We start from the raw sequence: 21,901 nt of genomic DNA, 5'->3' as shown, positions 1-21,901 counted from the left end.
GTCCTTTACGTGTCTTTTGGCAAACTCCAAGCGGGCTGTTGTGTGCCTTTTACTGGAGTGGCTTCCATCTGGCCGCTCTACCATAAAGGCCTGATTGGTGGAGTGCTGCAGAGATGGTTGTCTTCTGGAAAATTCTCCCAACTCCACAGAGAAAACTTCTGAAGCTTTGTCAGAATGACCATTGGGTTCTTGGTCACCCTTCCTGACCAAGGCCCTTCTCCCCTGATTGCTCAGTTTGTCCGGGCGCAGCCAGCTCTAGTAAGAGTCTTGGTGGTTCCAAACTTCTTCCATTTAAGAATGATGGAGGCCACTGTTGTCTTTGGGACCTTCAATGCTTCGATAATTTTTTGGTACCCTTCCCCAGATCTGTGCATCGACAATACTCTGAGTTATACGGACAATTCCTTTGACCTCATGGCTTGTTTTTTTTTCTCTGACATGCACCGTCAACTGTGGGACATTATAGACAGGTGTGTGCCTTTCCAAATCATGTCCAATCATTTGAAATTACCAAAGGTGGACATAGTCTGAATACTTATGTCAAATAGGCATCTTTTTTTATTTGGTATGAATTTGCAAAAAATTCAAACCTGTTTTCGCTTTGTCATTATGGGTTATTGTGTGTAGATTGATCAAGAAAAATATACATGTAATCCATTTTAGAATAAGGCTGTAATGTAACAAAATGTGGGGAAAAGGAAGGGGTCTGAATACTTTCCGAATGCACTGTGTATTATATATATTTGAAGTCAGGTTGGAATCATTAACTCGTTTTTCAACCACTCCACAAATTTCTTGTGAACAAACATAGTTTTGGCAAGTCAGTTAGGACATCTACTTTGTGCATGACAAGTCATTTTTCCAACAATTATTTACAGACAGATTATTTCACTGTATCACAATTCCAGTGGGTCAGAAGTTTACATACACTAAGTTGACTGTGCCTTTATACAGCTTGGACAATTCCAGAAAATGATGTCATGGCTTTAGAAGCTTCGGATAAGCTAATGGACATCATTTGAGTCAATTAGAGGTGTATCTGTGGATGTATTTCAAGGCCTACCTTTGCTTGACATCATGGGAAAATCAAAAGAAATCAGCCAAGACCTCAGAAAAAAAATTGTAGAACTCCAACAAGTCTGGTGCATCCTTGGGAGAAATTTCCAAACACCTGAAGGTACCACGTTCATCTGTTCAAACAATAGAACGCATGTATAAACACCATGGGACTACGTAACCGCCATACCGCTCAAGAAGACATGTTCTGTCTCCTAGAGATGAACGTAGTTTGGTGCGAAAAGTGCAAATCAATCCCAGAACAACAGCAAAGGACCTTGTGAATATGCTAGAGGAAACTGGTAGAAAAGTATCAATATCCACAGTAAAACGAGTCCTATATCGATGTAACCTGAAAGGCCGCTCAGCAAGGAAGAAGCCACTGGTCCAAAACCGCCATTAAAAAGCCAGACTACAGTTTGCAACTGCACATGGGGATAAAGATTGTACTTTTTGGAGAAATGTCCACTGGTCTGATGAAACAAAAATAGAACAGTTTGGCCATAATGACCATCGTTATGTTCGGAGGAAAAAGGGGGAGGCTTGCAAGCCGAAGAACACTACAAGCTAGGTCGCAAATGGGTCTTCCAAATGGACTTCCAAAGTTGTGGCAAAATGGCTTAAGGACAACAAAGTCAAGGTATTGGAGTGGCCATCACAAAGCCCTGACCTCAATCCTATAGAACATTTGTGGGCAGAACTGAAAAAGCATGTCCCAGCAAGGAGGCCTACAAACTGACTGTTAACCCAGCTCTGTCAGGAGGAATGGGCCAAAATTCACCCAACTTATTGTGGGAAGCTCGTAGTAGGCTACCCAAAATGTTTGACCCAAGTTAAACAATTTAAAGGCAATGCTACCAAATACTAATTGAGTGTACGTAAACTTCTGGCCCACTGGGAATGTGATGAAAGAAATAAAAGCTGAAATAAAGCATTCTCTACTATTATTCTGACATTTCACATTCTTAAAATAAAGTGGTGATCCTAACTAACCTAAGACATGGACTTTTTACAAGTATTAAATGTCAGGAATTGTGAAAATGTATTTGGCTAAAGTGTATGTACATTTCTGACTTCAACTGTATGTATACACACAAGTTTGGACACTCATTCCATGGTTTTTCTTTATTAGAAAAAAATTTCTACATTGTAGACTAATAGTGAAGACATCAAAATTACGAAATAAAACACATGTTGGTTAAGTGTGCCTTGAATTCTAAATAAATGACTGACAGTGTCACCAGCAAAGGCCCACACCTCCTCCATGCCTTTCGGTGGGAACCACACATGCAGAGATTATCCTTTCACCTACTCTGCATCTCAATTAGACACATCGGTTGGAACCAAAAATCTCAAATTTGGACTCGGACTAAAGGACAGATTTCCACCGGTCTAATGTCCATTGCTCGTGTTTCTTGGCCCAAGCAAGTCTCCTTTTCTTATTGGTGTCTTTTAGTAGTGGTTTCTTTGCAGCAATTCGACCATGAAAGCCTCATTCACGCAGTCTCCTCTAAACAGTTGATGTTGAGATGTGTCTTACTTGAACTCTGAAGCAATTATTTGGGCTGCAATTTCTGAGGCTGGTAACTCTAATGAACTTATCCTCTGCTGCAGAGGTAACTCTGGGTCATCCTTTCCTGTGCAGTCCTCATGAGAGCCAATTACATCATAGCGCTTGATGGTTTTTGTGACTGCACTTGAAGAAACGTTCAAAGTTCTTAATGTTCCGGATTGACTGACCTTCATGTCTTAAAGTAATGATGGACTGTCGTTTCTCTTTGCTTATTTGAGCTGTTCTTGACATAATAGGGACTTGGTCTTTTACCAAATAGGGCTATATTTTGTATACCACCCCTACCCTGTCACAACACAACTGATTGGCTCAAACGCATTAAGGAAAGAAATTCCACAAATACTTTTAAGGCACACATGTTAATTGAAGTACATTCCAGGTGACTACCTCATGAAGCTGGTTGAGAGAATGCCAAGAGTGTGCAAAAGCTGTCAAAGGCAAAGTGTGAATACTTTGAAGAATCTAAAATAAATGTTGATTTGTTTTACACTTTTTTGGTTACTAAATGATCCCATATGTGTTATTTCATCGTTTTGATGTCTTCACTATTATTCTACAATGTAGAAAATAGTACAAATAATGGCACACAGACAATCCATGTCTCAAAGCTTAAAAATCCTTCTTTAACATGTCTCCTCCCCTTCATCTACATTGATCGAAGGGGATTTAACAAGTGACATCATCGCTTTCAGCTGGATTTACCTGGTCAGTCTAAGGTTTCCCCATCTGGCAGCCCGTGCCCGAATTTGGCCTGCGGGTGGTTTTATTTTGCCCCCCAAAATACCACAGTGTGCCATCACAGCAGCAATATTTGTGACCTGTTGCCACAAGAAAGGGCAACCAGTGAAGAACAAACACCATAGTAAATACAACCCGTGTTTATTTTTATTTATTTTCCCTTTTAACTACTTGCACATAATGACATTTGAAATGTCTAATCTTTTGGAACTTTTGTGAGTAATGTTTACTGTACATTTTATTGTTATTTCACTTTTGTTTTATCTACATCACTTGCTTTGGCAATGTTAACATGTTTCCCATGCCAATAAAGCCCTTGAATTGAATTGAGAGTTTAAATACACTGCTCAAAAAAATAAAGGGAACACTTAAACACAATGTAACTCCAAGTCAATCACACTTCTGTGAAATCAAACTGTCCACTTAGGAAGCAACACTGATTGACAATAAATTTCACATGTTGTTGTGCAAATGGAATAGACAAAAGGTGGAAATTATAGGCAATTAGCCAGACACCCCCAATAAAGGAATGGTTCTGCAGGTGGTGACCACAGACCACTTCTCAGTTCCTATGCTTCCTTGCTTAGTGGTAGCATGAGACGGAGTCTACAACCCACACAAGTGGCTCAGGTAGTGCAGTTCATCCAGGATGGCACATCAATGCGAGCTGTGGCAAAAAGGTTTGCTGTGTCTGTCAGCGTAGTGTCCAGAGCATGGAGGCGCTACCAGGAGACAGGCCAGTACATCAGGAGACGTGGAGGAGGCCGTAGGAGGGCAACAACCCAGCAGCAGGACCGCTACCTCCGCCTTTGTGCAAGGAGGTGCACTGCCAGAGCCCTGCAAAATGACCTCCAGCAGGCCACAAATGTGCAGGTGTCTGCTCAAACGGTCAGAAACAGACTCCATGAGGGCCCAACGTCCACAGGTGGGGGTTGTGCTTACAGCCCAAAACCGTGCAGGACGTTTGGCATTTGCCAGAGAACACCAAGATTGGCAAATTCGCCACTGGCGCCCTGTGCTCTTCACAGATGAAAGCAGGTTCACACTGAGCACATGTGACAGACGTGACAGAGTCTGGAGACGCCGTGGAGAACGTTCTGCTGCCTGCAACATCCTCCAGCATGACCGGTTTGGCGGTGGGTCAGTCATGGTGTGGGGTGGCATTTCTTTGTGGGGCCGCACAGCCCTCCATGTGCTCGCCAGAGGTAGCCTGACTGCCATTAGGTACCGAGATGAGATCCTCAGACCCCTTGAGACCATATGCTGACACATGCACATTTGTGGCCTGCTGGAGGTCATTTTGCAGGGCTCTGGCAGTGCACCTCCTTGCACAAAGGCGGAGGTAGCGGTCCTGCTGCTGGGTTGTTGCCCTCCTACGGCCTCCTCCACGTCTCCTGATGTACTGGCCTGTCTCCTGGTAGCGCATCCATGCTCTGGACACTACGCTGACAGACACAGCAAACCTTTTTGCCACAGCTCGCATTGATGTGCCATCCTGGATGAACTGCACTACCTGAGCCACTTGTGTGGGTTGTAGACTCCGTCTCATGCTACCACTAGAGTGAAAGCACCGCCAGCATTCAAAAGTGTCCAAAACATCAGCCAGGAAGCATAGGAACTGAGAAGTGGTCTGTGGTCACCACCTGCAGAACCATTCCTTTATTGGGGGTGTCTTGCTAATTGCCTATAAATTTCCACCTTTTGTCTATTCCATTTGCACAACAGCATGTGAAATTTATTGTCAATCAGTGTTGCTTCCTAAGTGGACAGTTTGATTTCACAGAAGTGGGATTGACTTGGAGTTACATTGTGTTGTTTAAGTGTTCCCTTTATTTTTTTGAGCAGTGTATATTTACCTTTATTATTTTTCACTAACCCTTCCACCCCTCCCCTAATTGCAGTAAACTAATGGACAACAACACTTAGGCTTCTACTTCCAGCTAACACACACTATATACATTTTACAAAAGTTATCTTTTGTTTGTATTTAATCCCATCCTTCAGCTACCCTCAACCCCACCGATCAATCTCTGAAGATCATTCAGCTTGATTTCTATTTGCCATATATTTCTATCTGTGCTGTTTTACAAAAGTTCTGAGCCTATATACATTTTACGGACACCGTCATTTTTTACATTTGTCATCTTGTTTTTAATTGAGATGATTTTTAACTGTAGTGAGATTTCATACCTCCAGGGTCTGCTTTCGGACAAGGAACGAGTCCACAAAGCCTCTACACATTTGAGGGTTGAGAGTCTCCTTCAGCCCCCTCACCAGCTCCCCCATCTCCTTCTTGTTGTTCTCAATATTCTTCAACAAAAGCTTCCTGCTTTTCAGCCAAGGGCCCAGCCAGGGGAACATGTTGTACAACTATCTCCCAGTAAACAAAAAGTTAAGCATGAATTACCCTCTATTATTCCAGTAGCCCAGTACACATTTGAATAACTATTACATTTTCCTGGTTTAGTCAAGTGTGACCAGTTTGTTTTTCACTCTGCCATTATTCTCAAAGTAAACATCATGAGCACATAGTACAGTACCTGAACTGAAACAGAGCCTGCAATTCGTAGGTTCTCATTGGCTCGATCCACTGTGGCTCGGAACTTGGAGTCAGAGTATTCAAACCTGCTGCCGTACACAATGTTGGAGATTACGTTGGCGACAGCATAACTCAATGGCTGGGTTGTGTCAAATGCTTTACCTATTAAAAAGAACCAGATCAGAAATTCAATTAGAAAGCCTAAGGATTTTTTTATGTAACCCTTTTTTTGGTTTTCAAAATCAGAACTACGAATTCTTACCCTCATGTTTTTCCAACACTTCAATCAGGTAGTGAATTTCCTCTGAGATTTTCTCCTCACTCCCTTTCTTGCCCATCCCAAAGTCTCTAAGGTTCGCCAGGGCAAAGTGCCTCATCTCTTTCCATGAGTCACCATTGCCAAACAGAATACCTATTGAAAAGTAATATTGTGCATGTGTCAGGAGAGAATCATTTATTTGTCACATAATTGGGGCTGTTACAGACCAAAATATGCTTGCTTGACAGAATATTGTCGAATGCAACAGTTAACCGAGATTACAAGTTTCACATATCCTACATTACCATGTCCATTGGTGAAGTCATACAACACAGGAAGCATGCCCCTGTCCCCAAACTCCTCTGCATGGTTGACCAGCGCCTGCTTGACCGTCTTGTATCCTGCCAGGATGACCACTTTTGTGGGTCCAAAGTGAACCGTGAAAACAGACCCATATTTCTTGGACAGCTGTAGAACATAAAATAAGACTAAATGCATGGTTTATTAAAAGGTCCCGGACAGTGAAAATCATGTTTTTCATCAAATTAGATGATATTTGGATGTAACCAGTTCATAGCAGGTTGACCCAAGTATGAAAAAGTACTGTAGCTGCTAGATTGGCAAAGCTGAAAAAGTTACTGGTCCCCCCCATGTCAAACGCTTGGATTCATGAGGCAGGCATTACTTCTGGCTTTATTACATTTCAGGTAAAACCGACTATTTTAAAACACCAATGGTAGCTCTTATCTTAACCAGTTAAAATATATGTTACAGTTTAAAACTGTCATCATACATCTTTGTTTACAAACCGTAAGAAAGCTCAAGCAGAACGATACTGGTAACTAAGCTAGCCAAGACCAACAACACAAACAAACTATACAGCTACAAGTAGTGAATGGAGTTACTAACAGACTGTACTTGCTAAACAAGTTAAATGTCTTACCTGTGATTACATTGTTTCCACATTTATAGAGCTCTAGCTATGTGTAGCCTACTTGGACACCGGCTCCCCACAATTTCCCACACTCCCATACCGAATAGCCTGAAGCCACAGGGCTCTTCTTTCAGGCTCTATTTCCCTACGTGGGAGCATTGCGAACCGTAGGCCGTAATTTCTGACCTGGTTACATGTACATTGAACACACAGCAGCTTTTCATCATGGTTTGTTGTTTCTGTATAACAAAAAAATTATACGACCAAGTTGGCTCTTTTACACTGGGGGTCAATGGGAAAGAATGTTTGATATCCCCCAATTTGTGGACGTGGTCGAGGGGAATTCCATCTTATTACGTGAATATCGACTCGGAGAATGCCTCAACCAATTTTCTCTTCAAAATGCTCTCATGGTCAATAGAGCTGATCATGGACTGTTGGATATCAGACAAACAGCAGCTATACGCATTTGCATTTCTATTGTAACTAATTAATTACAGAATACAGTTCACTGATACACTTCAGCAGAATTAGTAAAGCCTGAGTCCCCTTAGAAGCTTAGACATAAGGGAATGTACATGAAAACAGCATACAATAAGTGTACTGAACAATTTATTGGTGCCTTTATATTAACATTATAAATGATATGTTCAGAATTGTATTAATTGATCAGACATTCATTTGATAACTTACAATAGGCCAGCATAGCCGTAATATTGATCAACATGAACAATCATGATAAATAATGGTGACATTTGACATAAATACATTCTTAGAGCCATATCCTAATATACTGTAGACATCCGGCCTCACTAATGTGCAGGACCACACTGATTTGTACAATTTGTAACACTCATCTTCCATCCGAATGCTTGAAATAAAACTATACAAAGTAACAATGTGATATCATATCACATAAAAGGGAATTACTTAGGCTTTAGGGAATGCCACCAACTACAGAGCTTGATGGTGAGGGGAGCGGGAGAGGAGGGGGACCCATGTACCCCGCTTCAGTCACCCACTTGGCCACAGTCACCCCCAAGATTGAAGCGGGAGACAAATCCAGCTTTGGCCTCCTACTTGTCAGGCCTCATACTGGGCAGATCGGGGTCCTGGGATGGACAGCTCGCACAACTTCCCCACATACAGCGCTGGATCAAGTGTGACCTCGTTGAGGAGATCCAGGAGCCAATCTATGTAGCCTGAAATGTTTATTTTTTTTGTGACCAACTTGTTAAAAAAAAATATTCAGAGGGTTACAGGTACAAAACTAAAATGAATGCATATAAAGATAACCACGACCCATTTCCTCCTTAGTCCCCGTTTTATAAGGCCGCGGCTTTTGTGGAGCGATGGGTAACGACGCTTCGTGGGTGTCAGTTGTTGATGTGTGCAGAGGGTCCCTGGTTCGCGCCCGGGTCGGGGCGAGGGGACGCCATAAAGTTATACTGTTACATTGATGCTGTTGACCCGGATCACTGGTTGCTGCGGAAAAGGAGGATGGGTGTCAGTTGTTGATGTGTGCAGAGGGTCCCTGGTTCGCGCCGACTCTGCACACAACAAGAGTTACCCACGAAGCGCAGTACCGATCGCTCCACAAAAGCCGCGGCCCTTGCAGAGCAAGTGACGTCACCGACTGAAAGGCTGCTAGCGCGCTCCACCGCTACCTAGCTAGCCATTTCACATCGTTTACATATACACAGGCACAACGTTCACTGGGGATGGGGGGGGGAGGACTTTTCCTTCACACAGCCTGTCAGCACGCTCTGTTGTGTTTGTGCAGTCCTAAATCCAGTGAGATACACTCCAAACAGCCTACCCGACAACTCGGAGGCACATTGTCACGTTTTTAGTCAGTATGGCAATGTAACGTAATTGATCTGTCAGGTTCCCTACTTTTCACATTGACAGTCATAAATAGCTCTAACGTTACAGGCTTCACTGTCATGGTGCACAGTAGAGGTCTGCGCAGGACCGACTTCTTCATCCCGCTCCTCCACCCGCTACCGCAAGAACTGGTCCCAAACCTAACCTAAGTCCCGCAATGTTATGTTAGGCGAATGTGAAGCAGCTCACTAGCCAGCCATGGTCCCAGCAATTTTGCACCCTATAGGCAATATCAAATGCTAAAAAATAACTTAAGAAATGGGTTAAATTAGCCGAGATTCTCACATGGCCTTTTGTATTACTGGGCTATATCAGGCAATATGCTAGTAGATGTAGTTTAAAGAGAGCAGAGTTGGAGAAAATTGCACTTTCTCTTGAGCTATTTTTATAGCCTACCTTTTAGGAGTGGGAAGATTTTCAGACAGAGAAATATGGGTGATCAATATTTAGCCCTATTTCTAGGCAATATTTAGGAAATATATTTAATTGGAAAGATAACTACTCTGTGCTTCTCCGACCACGTTTACATAGACTATAGTCTACTCTTTAGTTGAGAACACACGCGCACCTGATCTCGAAAGGTACTGCTACTGAACTGTAAAGCAGCAAGAATGATGACAGCGACACTTGACGTTTAGCATAGTCCTATAGGTTAGCCTACCTTTTAGGAGGACAATTTGCAGACCGAGACAAATAAATGGCTATTCAATACTGAAGACCCATTGAATGTTTTCCCCAATTGATAAATCAACTTCACTCGAATGTGCACTGCACACTCGATCGTATTGTCTTCATTATTTGATAAACAACGTTAACACTATGACATCCGGCATTCTAGTAAGTAGCTTGCTAGCTAAAAGCCACAACACATGAAAAGGGGCTTTAATAACATTCTGGTCGGTAGCTAGTTAGCACTCACTCACGTGGCTGCTAGCACCATCATGAATAGGGGCATTCAGGACACTACAGTATTACATTTTTCTAAGTAGTGAAAACGCTAGGGAGAAGCAATGTTGAAAAGTAATCTTTAGACATGTTGTACTTTTCTTAAATGTAGTTTTGTAATTGACTAAAACAAGCAGACAATTGTTTGCGGTGAGCCAATGGGGTAACCTATGTAGCAGCAGGTTGTTTTCCCACAGGCGGGCGGAGCCTTGACGGTCTATCTAACAGGCTGACCACACCGATCGCGTTGCGTGCCCGAGCATTGCAAAATAAATGAGGAAATCCATGTTATTCAATTATTGCGACAACGAGTGCCTGCGTTGCCAAGGGCTACAATAGAAATTAGTTATATTTCTGACGCAGATCGCGCTGGAAGTCCTGCCTCTCCCATCTCCTCATTGGTTTATAGGAGCAGAGTTTGTTTTGATATTTTAACCTGCGTGTCGTGGTCGCGTTGTGTGGGGGGACAAAATAAATGTTTGCACGATGGCCCACACACGCAGCCGGTTTGGGTTCTGTGCAACACACTGGGAGTATACTATTTAGGCTCATAATGACCTTACCAGGCAATGACCACAAGGGTGTTTCAAAGAGATGTCTGTCAATGTTTTCCTGAGTTTTACACCAATCTTAAAGCTGCAGTCCATAATTAAACATCAAAACATCCGTCCCATCACTTATTTTGGTAAACAGCTGAGGAATGGGGCTGGAGAAATGCAACCACTCAAATTCACAGATGGCACTATGGATGCAAGGACTGGCCATCCGTGAAATTATCTTTTTAGGCCAGGATTCAATCCGATTGCTGATTTGGACAATGCAGAATGTAAAGGTAATTTCCAATTGAGCCGACATATGCAGCTTTTACCGTGATCTCCGAGAATGCGGGAACATTGCCTTTTAAAAAGTGCATAGTGGACAAATGCGATCGGATTCAATCTAGCCCTTAATGTTGTGAAGCTATACAGTGTTTGGTTAGAATCACATTTTTTTACAAACAAACACTGAGTTCTAAAGAGAACCAGTTTAAAAAGGGTCAATCTGCCATTGGTACATCCATTTTTTAACTTTTAAATTACTAATTATAGCTATTGATTCTTGAAGAATATAACTAGAAATACCTTATGAGCTTACCCCATCAGAACCCAAAGTATGAGATTGTTAAATAAAAATAAATACATGTAGCCTCTAAACATGATTTAAAACTATATTTGTATTATTATGGATGGTCAGTCATTGCATCCATAGGTTTGTCTAATTTCAGAGGGGTTATATTTCTCCAGACCCATTCCTCAGCTGTTAACCTTAAACAGTGGTGGGGTGTAAGCTTTATTGTTTGAACTGCAGATTGTCCCTTTAACTTCAAGATGCTTTGAGAGCTTAGCTATTCAAAATAAATTAACCAAACACAGACTGTGGAGATCAGTGTGTGACTTATAATGCAGGTGTTATGAAAAGCCCTGTGAAGTAAACAATGCATGAAATGTAAATATAAAAACTTGAACTAAAGGTTGTTGGAAGCAGTTCTGTAACAAATAAAGTATAATTCTGTTGACACATCTCCTGAAGTGATATCATTGCAATATAAGTTGGATTGAAGTATGTGTGAGCTATTTTGGTGAGTTGTTTGGTCTGTGACAAGAAAACTATTAAGATTGTGTTTTTACCCCTCACAAAAACTATCCCTTTAAGCATTTATGACCGATACGATTTTCAAGCCAAATGCCTCTATTATGTGAGTGAATGCACATGTCATCATTTCACCTGTATTATTTGATAACATTCTGCAATTAAAAAAACTGAAATGGAACATTAACGGAGGAACATTCTCTGAAAACATTCATAAACTCAGAGCGAGTGTGGTAAGTAGGGCCACATTAAAATAAAAACCTTTTAGAGGGCTCCTGTGTTGACAAACTATTGCTAACTGGTTGAAACACTATGTTGCTTTGACAATACATGCCTATTGAAACTAACTGGAAGTTTTAAACCTGCTAAAATAAACATTTAGAAAATATTTAAGCAGGTAAAACAATGTCACAGATCATATCAACAACCATAACATAGTTTAATGTCAGGACTTGCTCTCACCTTACAGAGGGTGCGGTAGGGCCTCTTGAGATCCAGCTGGAGCATGTTACCAAGCAGGGGCAGAGGCCTGGGTCCTGGAGGCGCCTTCCCCTGTTCCTCAGAGTTGGAATCAGAGGAGAGGCAGTAAAGAGCCAGCAGAAACAGCAGAGCCCCCAGCAGTGTCACCGTACTCGATGTCTGGAGAAGAACTTCTATAAGAGACATCTTCAAACAGCTCTTATACCTACACAGGGCTAAAAATAGTGACTACTTCCTGCTCATTGATCTGCCTGACAATGGAGGCGCACCTTTTATAGAGCATGGAACAGCCTCAGGGGAGGGGCTAAACATTCTGGGGAAAAATGTGCTCTTATCTATGCGAAGGTTACTCGTCCTATGAGGATTTCCCATAGTTTATTAGATCTTGATAAACACTAGATACAATTGAAGGCAAGTGTAAAAATAAACATTTACAAACCTTTGAGGTTTGACTGTGTTAAAGACTATCTTTTGAATGTCATTTAGCAACTATTACATACATATTTCCAATCTTTTTTCTCAAATGCACACATTTTGGGGGCTTTCACATTTGATACTTTAGTGGGGTGTATAAATATAAATGACGTGGAAACAACGTTGATTCAACCAGTGTGTGTGCCCAGCGGATTGATAGATCACTGTGCCGAGGTATATTCTATACAAACATTCTGAGTGTTTGTTTTGGTGAACGACTCCAATTCCGACTCGTTGGAATTGAATATCCAGACTCCAACTCCAATTTGACGGAAAAAAAGCTGCCGATGTCAAGTATACTGATTGATTAGCAATTTATATGGAGCAGTCTGACACACTGCTAATCAGAAGCCTACATCTTAGCTTATTTATCTTTGGGGTGTATCCAAGCTTAGCAGTCAATCATCTAGCTGTTATCAATAACATACATTGTTAGTGTTATGTACCTTTGTTTGGCCTGTTTGAATAGGACAAGGAAGCTTGAAGGTGCAACAAGTTGGATTTTCTTGCCCAAATTTACCCAAATGCTTTATATGTAAAAGGTAATTAGTAGCTAATGTGGCTAATGCTAACCACGAGCTAACGTCCTTGGACAAGGAGTAGGTTAAACTAGCCACCAGCTAGGTAGCGAACAGTTTGTAAACAACTTTACTTTAAGTAAGACTTTTTGGCTGCGTTTACACAGGCATCCCAATTCTGGTATTTTGCCCAAAGAGCTGATATGATTGGTCAAAATACCAATTAGTGGAAAAATATCAGAATCGGGCTGCCATGTTAATGAGAGTTTGTTGCCTGATTCCTTAAACATACATAAAATCACAATGCATTTTAAAGGGTAGGATATATTTGTCAAAAGGGGCGTGGCGTAGGATGGTCTAGCCTCCAGAACAGATGCCACTGCTGCATGGGTTTGAACGAAGCCCACTGCTATTTCAGCTATCTTCATCTTTACGCTGTCCTCTATCACAGGGCTCTCCAAACCTGTTCCTGGAGAGCTATTTTCCTGTAGTTTTTAACTCCAACCCTGTTCCTGAAAAGCTACTCTCCTGTAGGTTAACTCTAACCCTATTCCTGGAGAGCTACCATCCTGTTGGTTTTAACTCTAACCCTGTTCCTGGAGACCTCCCTCAGCTCCTTCTTGTTGTTGTCAGTTTTCTTTAACAAAAGCTACTTGGTTTTCAACCAAGGGCCCAGATATGGGAACATGTTTTACAACTATCTTCCCATAAACAAAAAGTAAAGCATACATGTAGCCTGCTACAAATGGAATATTTATTTCATTTTCCTGGTTTAGTCAAGTGTGACCAGTTTGTCATTTTTTGCTAAGAATGTAAAGGTAAAGGGAACTTCACATTTTTACCCTCATGTTTTTCAAACAATTGAATTAGGTAGCGAATTTCCTCTTCACTTCCTTTCTTGCCCATGCCAAAGTCTAAGGTTCGCCACGGCAAAGTGTCTTATCTCTTTCCATGAGTCTCCATTGGCTAACAGAATACCTGTAGAAAAGTGACATTGTGCAGGTGTCAGGAATTAATCATGTATGAGAGAATAATATCTTTGTCAAATATTTGGTGCTGGAGTTACAGCACTAAATACGCCTGAAGACAGACCATTGTGTAGAATGCAACAGTTAACCGGATTACAAGTTTGACTTATCCAACATTACCATGTCCACTGGTGAAATCTTAGAACACAGGAAGCATGCCCCTGTCCCCAAACTCCTCTGCCTGGTTGACCAGCGCCTGCTTGACCGTCTTGTATAAAACTGTGAAGGACCTCGGCGTTACTCTGGACCCTGATCTCTCTTTTGACAAACATATCAAGACTGTTTCAAGGACAGCTTTTTTCCATCTACGTAACATTGCAAAAATCTGAAACTTTCTGTCCAAAAATTATGCAGAAAAATTCATCCATGCTTTTGTTACTTCTAGGTTAGACTACTGCAATGCTCTACTTTCTGGCTACCCGGATAAAGCACTAAATCAACTTCAGTGCTAAATACGGCTGCTAGAATCCTGACTAGAACCAAAAAATGTTTTCATATTACTCCAGTGCTAGCCTCCCTACACTGGCTTCCTGTTAAGGCAAGGGCTGATTTCAAGGTTTACTGCTAACCTACAAAGCATTACATGGGCTTGCTCCTACCCATCTTTCCGATTTAGTCCTGCCGTACATACCTACACATACGCTACGGTCACAAGATGCAGGCCTCCTAATTGTCCCTAGAATTTCTAAGCAAACAGCTGGAGGCAGGGCTTTCTCCTATAGAGCTCCATTTTTATGGAATGGTCTGCCTACCCATGTGAGAGACGCAGACTCGGTCTCAACCTTTAAGTCCTTATTGAAGACTCATCTCTTCAGTAGGTCATATGATTGAGTGTAGTCTGGCCCAGGAGTGTGAAGGTGAACGGAAAGGCTCTGGAGCAACGAACCGCCCTTGCTGTCTCTGCATGGCCGGTTCCCCTCTCTCCACTGGGATTCTCTGCCTCTAACCCTATTACAGGGGCTGAGTCACTGGCTTACTGGTGCTCTTCCATGCCATCCCTAGGAGGAGTGCGTCACTTGAGTGGGTTGAGTCACTGACGTAGTCTTCCTGTCTGGGTTGGCGCCCCCCTTTGGGTTGTGCCGTGGCGGAGATCTTTGTGGGCTATACTCGGTCTTGTCTCAGGATGGTAAGTTGGTGGTTGAAGGTATCCCTCTAGTGGTGTGGGGGCTGTGCTTTGGCAAAGTGGGTGGGGTTATATCCTGCCTGTTTGGCCCCGTCTGGGAGTATCATCGGATGGGGCCACAGTGTCTCCTGACCCCTCCTGTCTCAGCCTCCAGTATTTATGCTGTAGTAGTTTATGTGTCGGGTGCTAGGGTCAGTCTGTTATATCTGGAGTACTTCTCCTGTCTTATCCAGTGTCCTGTGTGAATTTAAGTATGCTCTCTCCTAATTCTCTCTTTATTTATTTCTCTCGGAAGACCTGAGCCCTAGGACCATGCCTCAGGACTACCTGGCATGATGACTCCTTGCTGTCCCCAGTCCACCTGGCCGTGCTGCTGCTCCAGTTTGAACTGTTCTGTCTGCGGCTATGGAACTCTGACCTGTTCACTGGACGTGCTACCTGTCCCAGACCTGCTGTTTTCAACTTCCTAGAGACAGCAGGAGCGGTAGAGATACTCTCAATGATCGGCTATGAAAAGCCAACTGACATGTACTCCTGAGGTGCTGACCTGTTGCACCCTCGACAACTACTGTGATTATTATTATTTGACCATGCTGGTCATTTATGAACGTTTGAACATCTTGGCCATGTTCTGTTATAATCTCCACCCGGCACAGCCAGAAGAGGACTGGCCACCCCTCATAGCCTGGTTCCTCTCTAGGTTCCTTCCTAGGTTTTGGCCTTTCTAGGGAGTTTTTCCTAGCCACCGTGCTTCTACACCTGTATTGCTTGCTATTTGGGGATTTAGGCTGGGTTTCTGTACAGCACTTTGAGATATCAGCTGATGATTTGCTTTGTATCCTGCCAGGATGACCACTTTTGTGGGTCTAAAGTGAACCGTAAAGATGGAGCCATATTTCTTGGATAGCTGGAGGGATAAAGCACACAGATAAAGTCTACCTATAGATACTGGTGTACCGGACAGCCGCACAATAAAAATGACAGTAAATTGAACTCTTATTGAAGAAAATGTAACTCTGCCACAGATAACATTTGGTCCCAGTCTAAAGAGAGTAAAACCTACTCTGGTCATTTTTTTCAGAGTTATATATGCTCAATTTATTGTTGATATTTAACTCTGCGTCATTGCATTTCACTCTGTACACTATTCATTGAAAATATCTCAGTTACTTTGTTGTTCAGTATTCTAAAGTTTATTATTTAGAGTAATGTTTACTCACAGTATAATCACAAGAGTTAATTAAACTTAGATTTTGTCAAACAACACTATTGTGGTTTATATGGTCCCATTTGAGTTGTAAAATCTAATTTACGTATTTCTTAATGTGTCGTATTATGGTGGCTTGGTTGTGAAATCCAATCTCTATTGGTGTCCATTTATTAAGATAAATAATTTCCCACAATTTACATTCAGAATGCAAGTCAGCCTTCTCAGTAAAGGTTTCAATAAATCCAACCACTGACAGATTAGGTTAGTTTAGGAAAATGTATGTTACATATCATTGTGTAGCATAAGATAAAAAACAATCAATGTATAGTACCAGTTTAAAGTTTGGACACACCTACTCATTGAAGGTTTTTTCCTTATTTTTAATATTTTCTACATTGTAGAATAACAGTGTAGACATCAAAATGATAAAATAACACATATGGAATCATGTAGTAACCAAAAAAGTGTTAACTCTTTGGGCTAGGGGGCAGTATTTTCACATCCGGATGAAAAGCGTGCCCAAAGTAAACTGCCTGTTACAGGCCCAGAAGCTAGGATATGCATATAATTGGTAGATTTGGATAGAAAACACTCAAAAGTTTCTAAAACTGTTAAAATAATGTATGTGAGTATAACAGAACTGATATGGCAGGCGAAACCCAGAGGACAAACCATCCAAAAAAAATAGAATTTCAGCCTACCACTGTTTCCAGTGTCTTTCATGTTTATGATGAGGCGAAGTCCTCCCATATTGCAGTTCCTAGGGCTTCCACTAGATGTCAACAGTCTTTAGAAAGAGTTTCAGGCTGGTTTTTGGAAAAATTAGCTAGAAGTTGTCGTTTTTATAAGTGGCTCCCATTTTGGCTGTAGTGTTTCCATGCGTGTGGATGAAGCGCATTCTTTGTTATTTATCTCCGGTAATGAACATACTATTCTCCGTCTTAAATTGTATCGTTTATTTACGTATTAGGGTACCTAAGGTTTGATTATAAACGTTGTTTGACTTGTTTGGATAAGTTTATTGGTAATGTTTGGGATTCATTTTGTATGCATTATGAAGGAGGGAAACCGGTGGATTATTGACTGAAGCGCGCCAGCTAAACTGAGTTTTTATGGATATAAATAAGGACTTTATCGAACAAAAGGACCATTTGTGATGTGACTGGGACCTTTTGGAGTGCCAACAGAATAAGATCTTCAAAGGTAAGGCATTTATTATATCGCTATTTCTGACTTTCGTGGCGCACCTGCCTGGTTGAAATATGTTTTTCATGCTTTTGTATGCGGGGCGCTGTCCTCAGATAATCGTATGGTGTGCTTTCGCCGTAAAGCCTTTTTAAAAATCTGACACAGCGGCTGGATTAACAAGAAGTTAAGCTTTATTTTGATGTATAACACTTGTATTTTCATGAATGTTAAATATTTATATTTCTGTAATTTGAATTTCGCGCTCTGCAATTTCACCGGATGTTGTCGAGGTGGGTCGCCAGCGGAACGCCTCCGCTAGAAAGGTTAAACAAATAAAAATATATTTTATATTCTTCAAAGTAGCCACCCTTTGCCTTGATGACATCTTAACACACGCTTGGCATTCTCTCAACCAGCTTCACCTGGAATGCTTTTCCAATAGTCTTGAAGGAGTTCCAACATATGCTGATCACTTGTTGGCTGCTTTTCCTTCACACTGCGGTCCAACTCATCCCAAACCATCTCAATTGGGTAGAGGTCGGGTGACTGTGGAGGCCAGGTCATCTGATGCAGCACTCGATCACTCTCCTTCTTGGTCAAATATCCTGGAGGTGGGTTTTGGGTCATTGACCTGTTGAAAAACAAATGATAGTCCCACTAAGCGCAAACCAGATGGGATGGTGTATCGCTTCAGAATGCTGTGGTAGCCATTGTCATGACGTGGCCCTCTTTGGGGATAGTGAGTACCATCCCCATTTCTCTGCCCCATCCCCCTCTCTCTCTCTCTCTCACCAACTCTCTCGCTTCCCATTACACCCAGGCTCTGTTATCGCAGGTCATAAATTCCTAGAGGTGTCTCTCTCCTCATCGCCAGACAGTATAGAGAGAAGGTTTCACAGGAGAGCAAAGGAACCTCTTCTCCATCATAGAACTTGAGAACTGAACAATGTCCATGGTTTGGAGAATGTGTACACGGTCGGGGGAGAATCCAGCTACGACCGGTCCATTTCGTTTAATGTTTGTGAAACTCATGAGAGACAATACAGCCACATTACCAGAACTCTGTTTATACAAGAGTCTCAGTTGTGGGGCTTGCATCTAATTGTTGTATAAAATGAATGAGTAAAGATTAAACTATTTGTGAAATAGTGATTTTAAACTGTTTAACTTCTGGGATATGTGGGAAGGTAGTCCCACTTGGCCAAAAGCCAGAAAAAAATGTAGTGCGCCAAATTCAAATATATTACTATAAAAATCAATCTTTCATGAAATCACACATGAAAGACACCAAATTAAAGCTACACATGTTGTGAATCCAGCCAACATGTCTGATTTCAAAAAGGATTTATGGCGAAAGCACACCAAACGATTATGTTAGCTCAGTACATAGCCACAGAAAAACACAGCCATTTTCCCAGCAAAAGATAGCAGTCACAAAAAGCAGAAATAGAGATAAAATGAATCACTAACCTTTGATGATCTTCATCAGATGACACTCATAGGACATCATGTTACACAATACATTTATGTTTTGTTCGATAATGTGCATATTTATATCCACAAATCTCGGTTTACATTGGCGCCATGTTCAGAAATACCTCCAAAATATCCGGAGAAATTGCAGAGAGCCACGTCAAATAACAGAAATACTCATCATAAACTTTGATGAAAGATACATGTTTTACATAGAATTAAAGATACACTTGTTCTTAATGCAACCGCTGTGTCAGATTTCAAAAAAACTTTACGGAAAAAGCACACCATGGAATAATCTGAGACGGCGCTCAGATTTTACAACATTTCTCCGCCATGTTGGAGTCAACAGAAATACAAAATTACATCAAATATTCCCTTACCTTTGATGATCTTCATCAGAATGCACTCCCAGGAATCCTAGTTCCACAATAAATTGTTGTTTTGTTCGATAATGTCCATTTACTTATGTCTAAGTAGCTACTTTTGCTAGCATGTTTAGTGCACATGTCCAAACGCTCGCGCAGATGCAGGCGAACTCGGACGAAAACTTCAAAAAGTTATGTAACAGGTCGAATAAACTGGTCAAACTAAGTAGAGAATCAATCTTCAGGATGTTGTTATCATAACTATCCAATAACGTTCCAACCGGAGAATTCCTTTGTGTCTCTAGAAGTTATGGAAAGCAAGACGATATCGTTTGGAACGCGCATGACCAGGAACTAGCATTCTGCCAGACCAATGACTGAAACACCTCCCATCCGGCTCAACATCCCAGTAGAGGCTTCATTCCACGTTCTACAGACTGTTGACATCTAGTGAAAGGCGTAGGAAGTGCAAACAGATCCATATCTTACAGGGAATTGAATAGGCGATGAGTTGAACATCGACCAGCCTCAGAATTCTCACTTCCTGTTTGGATTTTTTCTCAGGTTTTTGCCTGCCATATGAGTTCTGTTATACAGACATCATTCAAACAGTTTTAGAAACTTCAGAGTGTTTTATGTCCAATAGTAATAATAATGTGCATATATTAGCATCTGGGACAGAGTAGGAGGCAGTTCACTATGGGCACGCAATTCATCCAAAAGTGAAAATGCTGCCACCTATCACAAAGAAGTTAATGAAGGAAACTCCAATTCCCTTTGGAGTTTAACTAAGTCATAGGCCCGCCCCATGAGCACAGACATTGATCTGGCATCATGGGACACCCCTTTCCTACGGTTCTGGATATAACCCCACCTTGGGAATTTCCCAGTAGACCAGTACCTCGATCACAGAGGGAGCTAAGGCTTGAGTAGAGACCAAACTTACCTCGATTACCGAGAGGGCTAAGGTTTGAGTAGAGACCATGGATTCCTCGTTGCTGAATTCTTAACCATACCACGTGGTTAAACTCTGAGACTATCGATACCGACAGAATAAGAGCAAATCTTTGATACTAATTACTAGTCTGCAGCTAGGAATTCTGTACCATTGAACGCGAAGACCGACAACCGCACGAAACATATATTATATAAGAACATTCCAGAATGTTACTCTAAAGTACCCATTCTAACCAAAGACTCCAGGGACGCAGAGAGATGGGCAGATGAACTTCCAACAGAAAGAAGGACGATTCCAACAGAGCTCATGACGACACACTGAGCGTAAATATATATCTTGATTGCAATTATTCCCGAATGAGTGAGCGTTCATGTGCAAAGGATTAGCATTTCAATTGTTATAATTATCAACCGTGTAGTTTCTTTTGTCTTTCGCACCCTTCTCAGTACCTTACCGCCATACCGGTTTAGCCCACTAGGGCACATCCCGTATAATTTCCTTGTAACCATATCTACTTTGTTTGTTTGCATTTCTGTGATTATTTAGTTAGTTAATAAATAAATGATTGAGAAAATTGATGTATGGATGACTCATAGTGAACTGGGTCCGTGCAGATAACCAACTATTTACGACGTTTGGAATGAGACTAACGTGAGGTAAAGAATAATTCATTAATTAGAAGACCAATTGATCAGATATTAAAATATCTGAAAGTTATATTAGGAAAATTAGAACTTTGTAATCTAAATATTTTCCTTGGTGCCCCGACTTCCTAGTTAATTACATTTACGTGATTAGTTTAATCACTTAATAATAATTACAGAGAATTGATTTGATAAAATGAGTCTTCATTTTAATGATGCCAAAGACACGACACCATGCTGGTTAAGTGTGCTTTGAATTCTAAATAAATCACTGACAGTGTCACCAGCAAAGCACCTGGACACCATCACACTACCTCCCCCATGCTTCACTGTGGGAACCTTTCATGCGGAGATCATCCCTTCATCTACTCTGCGTCTCATAAAGACACAGCGGTTTTAACCAAAAATCTAAAATTTGGACTCAGATGTCCACCGGTCTAATGTCCATTGCTCGTGTTTCTTGGCCCAAGCAAGTCTCTTCTTCTTATTGGTGTCCTTTTAGTAGTGGTTTCTTTGCAGCAATTCGACCATATAGGTCTGATTCACGTGGTCTCCTCTGAACAGTTGATGTTGAGATGTGTCCGTTAATTTAACTCTGAAGATTTTATTTGGCCTGCAATCTGAGGTGCAATTAATTTCTGAGGCTGGTAACTCCAATGAACTTATCCTCTGCAGCAGAGGTAACTCTGGGTCTTCCTTTCCTGTGGTGGTCCTCATGAGAGCCAGTTTCATCATAGCGCTTGATGGTTTTTGCGACTGCACTTGAAGAAACTTTCAAAGGTTTAGAAATTTTCCGGATTGACTGACCTTCATGTCTTAAATCATGATGGACTGTCATTTCTATTTGCTTATTTGAGCAGTTCTTGCCATACTATGG

The 21,901-nt window shown here is 41.5% G+C and overlaps 1 protein-coding gene across 1 annotated transcript; it reads right to left on the bottom strand.

Moving 5' to 3' along the window:
• Window positions 1-5,526: 5,526 nt before the first annotated feature.
• On the bottom strand, window positions 5,527-12,306 carry LOC120044845 (cytochrome P450 2K1-like). Its single transcript, XM_038989533.1, has 5 exons — window positions 12,023-12,306; window positions 6,471-6,633; window positions 6,169-6,318; window positions 5,908-6,068; window positions 5,527-5,737 (listed from the first exon to the last, which is right to left on the bottom strand). The coding sequence occupies exons 1-5, from the start codon at window positions 12,224-12,226 to the stop codon at window positions 5,552-5,554; spliced, it is 864 nt and encodes a 287-aa protein (XP_038845461.1). The 5' UTR covers window positions 12,227-12,306; the 3' UTR covers window positions 5,527-5,551.
• Window positions 12,307-21,901: the final 9,595 nt, after the last annotated feature.

This window comes from Salvelinus namaycush, chromosome 3 (assembly GCF_016432855.1).
Source record: "Salvelinus namaycush isolate Seneca chromosome 3, SaNama_1.0, whole genome shotgun sequence".
NCBI classification, from domain to species: domain Eukaryota; kingdom Metazoa; phylum Chordata; class Actinopteri; order Salmoniformes; family Salmonidae; genus Salvelinus; species Salvelinus namaycush.
Note: the sequence above shows the minus strand (reverse complement) of the source record. Positions and strands in the feature narration are given on the sequence as shown.

Bases quoted from the DNA above. Each gene is read 5' to 3' on its own strand.
- LOC120044845 (XM_038989533.1), bottom strand. From the start codon at position 12,226: ATGTCTCTTATAGAAGTTCTTCTCCAGACATCGAGTACGGTGACACTG. The intron at 6,319-6,470 runs GTAATGTAGGAT...ACTTTTCAATAG, and splicing joins TGACTTCACCAATGGACATG to GTATTCTGTTTGGCAATGGT. The intron at 6,069-6,168 runs GTAAGAATTCGT...TCTTTTTAATAG, and splicing joins AGTGTTGGAAAAACATGAGG to GTAAAGCATTTGACACAACC.